Raw genomic sequence first — 10,036 nt, forward strand, 5'->3', positions numbered from 1 at the left:
AAGAAAGCCGAACATGCCATCGCATTTGAGCATGAGTTCGAAAGCCAGAAGCAGGCTCTGCAAAAACAGCTGCAAAGTGAAGTGAGTATTGCTCTTGGCTCATCCAAGTGTTAGGGCAGTGCACTTTGTGGGTGTGTAAACTTGGCGTGTGTCACACCAGCATAAATCAGATCTATTTGAACATCAGAAATTCCCCCCCATATGCTAATTACTCCCCCAGTATTCTTTCTCATCTGAGAAAATTCTTGAGTGATTGTGACATTACATTCATGATAGTAATAAAATCAAGAGGAAAGTAAACTCTCCTAAACACCCAGTTTTCCTTGATGGTGCCCACTGTTAAAAGTATTTCTTGATTCTCACCCCACGACTTAACAGTATTGACGCTCTCTTTCTCATGTCTGCCTCCCGTCCTGGAGTAGCTGCTGTATGAAAGGAGTAAAGAAGGAGCTGGAAAACTTGTTAGTGTGTTCTGTTGTTTCATAGGTATAAAGCTGCTCAGAATTGGCAAAAAAGAGAAGGAGAATAAGCCGGGTGAGAGAACTGTTCTTTTGAAATAAACTGTGATTTGTTTTACGTTCATTTCTTTTCCTTCCCTAAATCTTTTCAGATTGAACATTCTGCACAGCTGAAGGCCCAGATCCTTGATTACAGTAACTCCGTAAAGAGGTTAACTCTACAGGTTGCCGATTTGAAATTGCAACTGAAACAAACCCAGACAGGTCAGAGACAGACAGAGAGAGAGAGAGAGAGAGAGAGAGTGTGTGTGTGTGTGTGTGTAGCTTCTGATGTGTGTGAAAATGTAATGATGATTACTCAGTGAATTTTTAGTAATTCTCATAGTAGGGGAAGAGCTATACAAATACGTGTCACCTGAGAAGTATAACTTCTATTTCAGGACTACCCACCAGGTCATCCTCTAAAGTGACTTGCTGTCACAGATGCCCCATGGCTCAGGAGAGGTGTGACAGTGACACAGAAGTCCCCAAATTCATCCCGAACCTAGGCTTTGCTTTTTTGTTTATTACCCCGCCGCTAAGACCAGTTGACTGTTCGGTGGTTTTATGTGTCCCTGGACAGACGTGTACATGTGGCAAGAGGCAGGGCGGCCAGCAAAATGAGTCCCGCTGCTAGCGGAGTCTGGAAACACTCTTTGTTTCGGGTCCCACTTGCGAAGTTCGTTGTTTGCCTTGGGCACGCTCTGTTGAACTTCCTTGGGCCTCCGTGTCCTCACTGTTAATAGGGCTAGGAGTGGCACTGGGCCGCATGGATGAAGGTGAAGCAAGACGGATGGCAGTACGGTGCCTGGGACACACCCAACACCGAGGAGGTGGTTTCTGCTGTCGTTTTCGTACTGTTTTCATTGCCAAGCCGACGTCTGCCCCTTCCTACTTCATAACAAGGACACTGAAGCTTCCGTACCTTCTTTAGCTGCTTGTAGGTGCAAAGCAAGTTCCTCCGTGTTACCAGTTGACATGCTTTCTCGCTTCTTGGTTCTGAACCCTCCTCAGGCCCAGTTATGCTCTGCCCTGGTCAGGCCCTTGTTCGCTTCGCCCCACACGAGTTTTCCCTTTACTCATTTCTACTCTTGTTTGCTCTTCACTTTCTCTCAATAAGTCTGTTTGCCAGACTGCCCACAGCTGAAATTCTGGTGACCTCATATCATGAACAATAGTTCAAGAAGGTGGAACCTTTTGAACCCCTGCTTTGCACATGGCGAGCCTCTGTCCGGCAGCGCCATCAGGTGAGGTAGTGGTCCCAGGTACTGGCTCTCCCATCGTGCTCACTGCGTGAGCCAGCCTCGGTAGTCTCAGCCCCCCCATCTGTAAAATGGGAGCAGTGCGCGTTCTTAGCCCACAGTGTTGTTGTGACTGCGTGTCTTCCTTCCCTTACCGGAAACTCAGGCCCTGTGCTATGGTTTGTGGATTTTGCCACAGCCCTGGAGGTTCTGGGCAGCATCTTGCAGTGAAACACATTAATTATTTTGTAATCAAATGGATGAATATTCATGCTAGGTGGAATAAGTAAAGATTGTAAATGGGTTTCTATTGGTTCAGGTCAAACTTTTCAACCAAATGAGTTGAGGTCTGGTTGGGCTTTGCCACCAAATAAATTAGGAATATATTTTCGGTTTTCAGAGCTTTCTAGATTGCACAATTGTGCATAATGGATTGTGAAATAATATCACGCGTTATGAAAGGTACATATAACCTCTTGATAAATGTTAATAATTACTGTCATGACTGCAGCTTCCAAAGCTAATGTGTAAGTTAGGCCTTAATACTTCTTTCATTTTTGAAAAATCGTGATCTCGATCTATTTTAACTCTCTTCTCCACCTTTTCCGTCATTTCTCACGTGGTCTTCTTATAACCTGCAGCACTCGAGGATGAAGTGCACCACAATGCGAAGCAGTCTCTGATCGATTGTTCCATCAGTGGCCTACTGAGTGGCAAGATGGTGGTGCCTCGTAATGGGGATATAAGCAGGGATTTCTTGAAAAATCCTCTCGACCAGGAAGGGCTGATGGCGGTTATACCAAGGATCATAAATTATCCAAATGCGAGCACGGAGAGTAGTTCCCCTGATTCTGACCTTGAATTTGTAGCCAATACCAAGGCAAGGGTGAAAGAGCTAGAGCAAGAGGCCGAACGTTTGGAGAAAGCTTTCCGAAATTACCATCGAAGACTTAGTCAGCTCCCCGCTAAAAGCCCTTTAGCAGCCAACAGCCTGCCACCCCTCTACTTGCTAGGGACACTCAAAAGCATCACTTCGAGTTCACCCCAAAGACGCACTTGTGCCGAGGGCAGAGTTGTCTCTGAGCAGCCTCTGGTGGGCACCCCCGAGGAGGACAAGAGCAGCGCCTCGCGGCCACGCAGGAGCACCGCCTCCAGATGCCTCTCCTCCCCTCCCATTCCCAAAGCAAAAAGGAGCCTCGACGGTGAAATGTATCTGGAAGGTGAGCTGCTGCCGAGAGGGTTGCAGGACGCTCTGGATTTGGAAGGGTCTGGTCCTGGGAGGGCCTCTTCCCCGAGTAAGAGTGCAGCCCGGGACGGCAGGAAGGAGTGGGAGCTGAGCCCGGAAACGCCTGAGCCCAGGCACTTGGGTCCTCTCTCTCGATCTGCCTTTCCCGGTTAACAGTGGCGTCTCCCCCATGTTGCGGGGGTGGGGTAATGTCCTGTTCTAGCAACTTCCTGGGCACACAGACAGGTGCAGAGTGACGGTGGCTTTCCCTTTACTGCTGGTTAGTTGTATATGTTTGAGTTACTACTGCAGTTTCGTTGAGGGGCTTGAATCGTTAGCTTTGTAGATCATTTATGCATCATACTCAGCTGTTTACAAGGATAATAGAATTCATTGTCAGAGTAATAGAACTGTTTGGAAACCATGTTGCTGTCTTCTTGCAATTTTTAAATAGTCAGGCCTTCTGTCCCTTAGGTCTGGACCGATCCCACGCTGCTGGCCCCAGTCCTTGTCCCGACAGAACACCCCGGCCCTCACCTGCTGAGTCCAGGCACAGCCCTTCCCTCCACCCGCTGCCCAGCTCTCCAGAGCAGGCCAGGTAACACCGCCTTCCGCTCGACCTCTGCCCAGTCTGCTGAGCTGCACAGGGTCTCAGCCTGGACTCATTTGGGCTTTCTGTGGCAGTGTAGAGTTGGTAATCAGATTGTAAGATGATGTGTGATCTTTGAGAATCATCTAAGTTACCTGGAGTGGGAGTGGGGAAGAACATTCCTTTTAACAAAGTAGTTTCTACTTCTTTGCTAAACTTGGTGTGTAGAATTTACACTGTGGTATCAGTAAACATTTTCGTACTTCAAAAATAGACTCGGTTAACGAAGGTAAAACAAATTGTCCAAAATCTGGGAAAACAAATTCAGTTTGAGCTTAAGACAATTTCACACATCACTAAAAAGTCATATAAAAATATTTTGGCATTTAAATATAAACAAACAGGTTCCAGCTTTTTTTTGTACTTGAGTATAGTTGATACACGATGTTAGATTAGTTTCAGGTACACAGCATAGTGATTTGACTCCATACGTCATTCTGTGCTCCCCACAACTGTAGCCCACATCTGTCACTGTACAATCCTATTGCACGGCCATTGACCGTAGTCCCTGTGCTGTACCTTTTATTCCCATGGCTTACTCGTTTCATAAGTGGAAACCTGTACCTCCCCCTCCCCTTTACCCATTTTCATCCCTTGGCCCCCTTCCCTCTGGCCATCATCACTTTGTTCTTTTTGTATTGATAGGTCTGATTCTGCTTTTTCTTTGTTTATTCATTTGTTGTTTTTTTTTAAGATCTTATTTATTTCAGAGACAGTGCTCACGAGTGGGGGGAGGGGCAGAGGGCGAGAGAATCCCAAGCAGACTCTGCGCTAAGTGCGGAGCCCGACGCAGGCCTCCATCTTACAACTGTGAGATCATGGCCTGAGCCGAAATCAAGAGTCAGATGCTTAACTGACTTAGCCATCCAGGGGCCTCTGTTTGTTCATTTGTTTTTTAGACTCCACATGTAAATGAAATTACATGGTATTTGTCTTTCTCAGTCTGATTTATTTCGCTTAGCATAATACTCTCTAGGTCCATCTGTGTTGTTGCAGGTGGCAAAAATCTCATGCTTTTTTATGGCTGAGTGATATCCTGTTATGTATAGATATATATACACCACATTTTCTTTATCCATTCACTGATTGATGGGTATTTGGGTTGCTTCCATATCTAGGCTATTATAAATAATGCTGCTCTAAACATAAGGGTACATGTATCTTTTTAAATTAGTGTTTTCATTTTCTTTGCATAAATACCCAGTAGTGAAATTACTGAATCATATGGTCTTTCTGTTTTTAATTTTTTGAGGAACCTCCATACTGTCCACAGTGGCTGCGCCAGTTTGCATTCCCACCAGTAGTGCGCGAAGGTTCCTTCTCCACGTCCTCGCCAACACTTGTTGCTTCTTGTCTTTTTGGTTATAGCCATTCTGACAGGTGTCAGGTGATACCTCATTGTGGCTTTAATTTGCATTTTCCTTATGAGTGATGTTGAGCCTCTTTTCATGTGTTTGTTGGTCATCTGTAGGTCTTTGGAAAAATGTCTATTCAGATTCTCTGGCCGTTTTATTTTATTAATTTTTTTAAAGATTTTATTTATTTGACACAGAGAGAGCACAGCAGGGGGAGCAGCAGAGGGAGAGGGAGAAGCAGGCTTCCTGCGGAGCAGGGAGCCCGACGTGGGGCTCAATCCCAGGACCCTGGGATCATGACCTGAGTTGAAGGCAGACGCTTAACCGACTGAGCCACCCAGGCACCCCTCTCTGGCCATTTTAATCAGATTATTTGTATTATTGGTGTTGAGTTGTATAAATTCTTTACATATTTTAGATTTTAACCTCTTACGGGATCTATCATTTACAAATATCTTCTCCCATTCAGTAGGTTGCCTTTTCATTTTGTGATGGTTTCTTTTTGCTGTGCAAAAGCTTTTTATTTTTATGTAGTCCCAGTAGTTTAATTTTGTTTTGTTTCTCTTGCATCAGGAGACCTATCTAGGAAAATTTGCCAAGGCTGATGTAAGAGAAATTACTGCCTGTGCTCTCTTCCAGGATTTCTGTGGCCTCAGGTCTCACATTTAGGTCTTTAACCCTTTTGAGTTTATTCTTGTGTATGGTGTAAGGAAGTGGTCTAATTTCATTGTTTTGCATGTAGCTGTCCAGTTTTCCCAAGACCATTTATTGAAGAGACTGTCCTTTCCCCAGGGTATATTCTTGCCTCCTTTCTTGTAGATTAATTGACCATATCAGTGTGGGTTTATTTCTGGACTCTCAGTTCTGTTCCACTGATCTTTATGTCTGGTTTTGTGCCAGTACCATACCATTTTGATTTCTATAGCCTTGCGGTATATCTTGAAATCTGGAATTGTGCTACTTCAGCTTTGTTCTTCTTCCTCAAGATTGCTTTGGCTATTTGGGGGTCTTTTGTGGTTCCATACACATTTTAAGTATTACTTGTTCTAGTTCTGTGAAAAATGCTGTTGGTGTTTTGATGGGGATTGCATTGAATCTGTCAATTGCTTTGGGTAACAGGGACATATTAATAGTATTATTTCTTCCAATCCATGAGCATGGAATATCTTGCAGTTTGTGTCATCTTGAGTTTTCTTTCATCAGCGTTTTTGTAGTTCTCAGTACAGGTCTTGTAGCTCCTTAGTTAAATTTATTTCTAGGTATTATTTTTGGTGCAACTGTAAATGGAATTTTTTCTTAATTTCTCTTTTTGCTACTTCATTATTAGTGTGTAGAAACGCAACTGATTTCTGGGTATGAATTTTCTATCCTGCGACTTCCCTGAATCCATTTATTCTAATAGTTTTTTGGTGGCGTCTTTAGGATTTTTTATGTATAGGATCATGTCATCTGTAGATGGGGACAGTTTACTTCTTCTTTTCCAATACGGATGCCTTTTATTTCTTGTCTGATTGCTGTGGCTAGGACTTCCAGTACTATGTTGAATAAAAGTCGCAAGAGTGGACATACTTGTCTTGTTCCCGATCTTAGAAGGTTCCAATTTGTAGATCATTGAAATAAATTCTAAATTGGTAATGGGTCCTGGGATATGATTGCTAAAGCAGGAGGGAGTGGATGTGTTTAGGAGCTCAGCAGTGGGTTGTCCAGTCTGGGATTTGAGTCACATGAGGAACCACTGTTTGTGCCTGGTCCCCATGGCTGGAGACTCTGACTCCTTAGTTCTGGGCTCCAGCCTGGGCTTCTGCATGCTGATTCCATTACGCTATACAGAGTTGAAAACTGCCATGTGTGCCTGTTACGATCCTAAAGACTAATGTTTTTTTTTATATCATTCTTTGTTGTAATAAAGCCAGGAAGAAAGATAAGACGCATGTGCTGAGTTAGGGCCCTTTGATGCACATGGGGCTTGTAGTATAACCTCTCCTGCTGACAGTGTGCAGAATTCGTTTTTATCTTTTCTTTTTTTAAAGATTTTATTTATTTGACAGAGACACAGCGAGAGAGGGAACACAAGCAGGGGGAGTGGGAGAGGGAGAAGCAGGCTTCCCAGGGAGCAGGGAGCCCGATGTAGGGCTTGATCCCAGGACCCTGGAATCATGACCTGAGCCGAAGGCAGACGCTTAATGACTGAGCCACCCAGGCGCCCCCAGAATTCGGTTTTTTCAGAAATGTTTTCTGGTTCTTGAAAAAGTCAGCTCCTCCTAGGAATAATGCGGGAATGATAGCAGTACCTATCTCACGGCATTTAGTGGTATGAGGAGTCACCAAGCGAACAGCTTAGAGGGATGCCTGGTGCATGGAAGGTGCCCCCTGCAGTGTAGCTGCAGTGTAGCTCTTATTCTTCGTGAGCCCAAGAAAAACTGCTTTTCGAAAGCATTTTCTTGAGTCCCAAAAGGTTTTCATTGCCCTGTGCTCTTGGGTTTTACATTCCTACAACTTGACATTCTTGAATTTTATTCTTCCAATCCAGTCTTTATCAAAGACAAATGGAACTTCAGGAAAAAAGTGAATTTTCAAATCCAGGCAAGCTACCTTTTAAGGACAATGAGGAATTTGAATCATCTTTTGAATGTAAGTTCAAATATGCGTACTGGTTTTTATAAGTTCAAAATGTAGAAAGCTTAGTTTTGGTGAAACATATTCATTGTCATGAAAAGCAAAGAAATTACAGATTAGGATATTTTTATTTTGTTTTGTTGTTGTTTTAAAAGATTTTATTTATTTGACACCCAGAGACACAGCGAGAGAGGGAACACAAGCAGGGGGAGTGGGAGAGGGAGAAGCAGGCTTCCCGCGGAGCAGGGAGCCCGATGCGGGGCTCGACCCCAGAACCCTAGGGTCATGACCCAAGCCAAAGGCAGACGCTTAACGACTGAGCCACCTAGGCACCCCAGGACATTTTTATTTTGTGATAAAAGCACCCCAGGACATTTTTATTTTGTGATAAAAGCACAAATACAGATATATTGCCTCATTTTTATATCACGAAGATTTTCAGGGGTGCGTTCTGAGTTCCATTTATTAAGCATTTGAGGATAGCTCAGAATTTCAAAGTTGGAGCTGAGCCTGTAAGTGAATCCTTAACTCAGTTTACCAAGTTTGGGATTGCCTCAGATTTAAAATAAGTGATTTTTAAAAATTCTTTTTTCCCTTTTACGGAACAGGAGTATGCTGTTATTTTTATTTAAAGTATACAGATTCCATTGACTGCCTAAGATTTAGAAAGCCCATTTTTTAAATTAAAAAATGGAGGTAAAATAATACAAGCTTGCGAGTCTAGAATTGGTGCCCAGCTGTGGCCCTGCCTAGAGCCCACTGCTTAAGTACAAAATAGAGCTGTAGCGCGGGTCATCCCCGCAGCTCTGTCCACCTTGGAGGTCTTCATATTTGTACATAACCTGCCATTTTGCTTCGTGAGCTTCATGGCGAGTGTGAAAGCATCATTTTGAACATTTCACTGATAACGCTTAGTAAATCTTTCAAAATCCTTTTGACTACGTTTGTTAAATCATTGATTTCAAATAGAATTCAAGTGATTATCAGCAAGCCAGGTGAATTCTTTCACTCAGTTGATTTTTCCTTTTGGGTAACCAATGAGACTTTATAAAGACATCTAATTCTTGAAAGCAGAAGAACACTGGGAGAAGTGAATACCATGGTCATGCGGCTCCGATGTAGACTTCTAGAGTCCTCGAGACAAAGAGCTGGCCCAGTTGTTTTGGCCAAAACGCGCATGCTTCACCATGAGTTCTCCCGACACTGCGCTGCACCCCCTTCTCTTGCCCTCATTCCTGAGGACGCGCGGGATACTTGTTTGCACCTCGTGTAGTTGCAGGGAGCGCAGCGAGGCCGTTTGAAGCGGACGGCCTCCATCCTGCCGGCGACATGCCTCATGTGGATGCTGCTGCGGCTGCCAGACCTATGTCCTGTCACTACCCGAGTAAGTTTTCCTGTGTTTTAGTAAACAAAATAGATTAACGAATTAGTAATATTGAATCTTATTTCGTTTCGTTTTCTATTTGCTTCCTCCATGCCTTAAGAAAGTAGGATAAGCAAAACCTTTATATATTTCAGTCTTCAGAAAAACTGGTGACGTTGCAGGAAACTGGTCATGAGACTTGTCTTGCGGGCTCACCTGGTCTTTCCTTTGCCTCCTCCAGATGACCCACTTCCCTCCCCTGGGTGGAAGAAAGGTGTAGCGGGGAGATTGGAGCTTTGCTCCAGGGCTCAGCCAACAGCCAGGTCCTTTTCTTCTTGGACCTAAGTGTTGAAGCCCCAAAGTTGAAAGGAAATGCTTTGAGTAAAACCACCTATTAGTCCTTTCCAAACATTGCGAGGACATCATCCCTAAAAGCTATGCAAAGCCTCTTAGAAACAGTTTCTTGGTTTAAGGCACAGTTGGGAATATGAGCAATCCCTGAAAGAAGCAGGAGACTTTGAGAGGGTTGATTTTTGCTGATTCCGGAGTAAATCATTCTGGAAAGCACTCCTTCGTTGAGGCCTGATCAAGAGCCTTTTCTCTGCTGTGCACTTTCCTCGTGGCTGGGCATACAGCAGTGTACCAACCCAGGCCCCTGCTTCATGGAGCTTCTAGTAGGAGAATTGGACAGTCGGCAGGCCGTCATCGAGGACCTGCAGTGGGATAGATACCGATAGGGACTGTGGCACCGGAGAGCAGATCTGATGCACAGCCGTTTGGCAGAGATCTGAGTGAGTAGGGAAGTAAAATAACATAATAGGATAAGGGAAAGCAACTGAGCAGACAGGTGTTCTGTTTCTGACACGTAACATAGATTATGGTGAATGGCCTTTTAAATGACTATTAAATAGTGTGGTTACCTTTTGGTCATTGAGAAAGTCTCTTATATTTGTTGTTTCACCTCTTCATCTGGGTGCAAAGGGAAATGAAAAAGCCGCAGGCTTGATGCCTTTGTGTCAGTGGAAACACTTCTTTTCTCTGTTCTTAATGTCTAAGGCGGTTTCGGTACGCCACTCTGCTGAGTACACTG

The 10,036-nt window shown here is 44.1% G+C and overlaps 1 protein-coding gene across 1 annotated transcript; it reads left to right on the forward strand.

Moving 5' to 3' along the window:
* Positions 1-3: 3 nt before the first annotated feature.
* On the forward strand, positions 4-8,967 carry LOC123323742 (oral-facial-digital syndrome 1 protein-like; the record flags this gene model as incomplete). The annotated part of the gene is made up of 6 exons (XM_044912213.1): positions 4-81; positions 611-722; positions 2,380-2,958; positions 3,438-3,561; positions 7,498-7,598; positions 8,857-8,967. Coding segments are annotated over 6 exons (1,105 nt in total), but the record flags the coding sequence as incomplete, so codon positions are not given.
* Positions 8,968-10,036: the final 1,069 nt, after the last annotated feature.

This window comes from Neomonachus schauinslandi, unplaced genomic scaffold (genome assembly GCF_002201575.2).
Source record: "Neomonachus schauinslandi unplaced genomic scaffold, ASM220157v2 HiC_scaffold_602, whole genome shotgun sequence".
In the NCBI taxonomy this organism is placed as follows: Eukaryota; Metazoa; Chordata; class Mammalia; order Carnivora; family Phocidae; genus Neomonachus; species Neomonachus schauinslandi.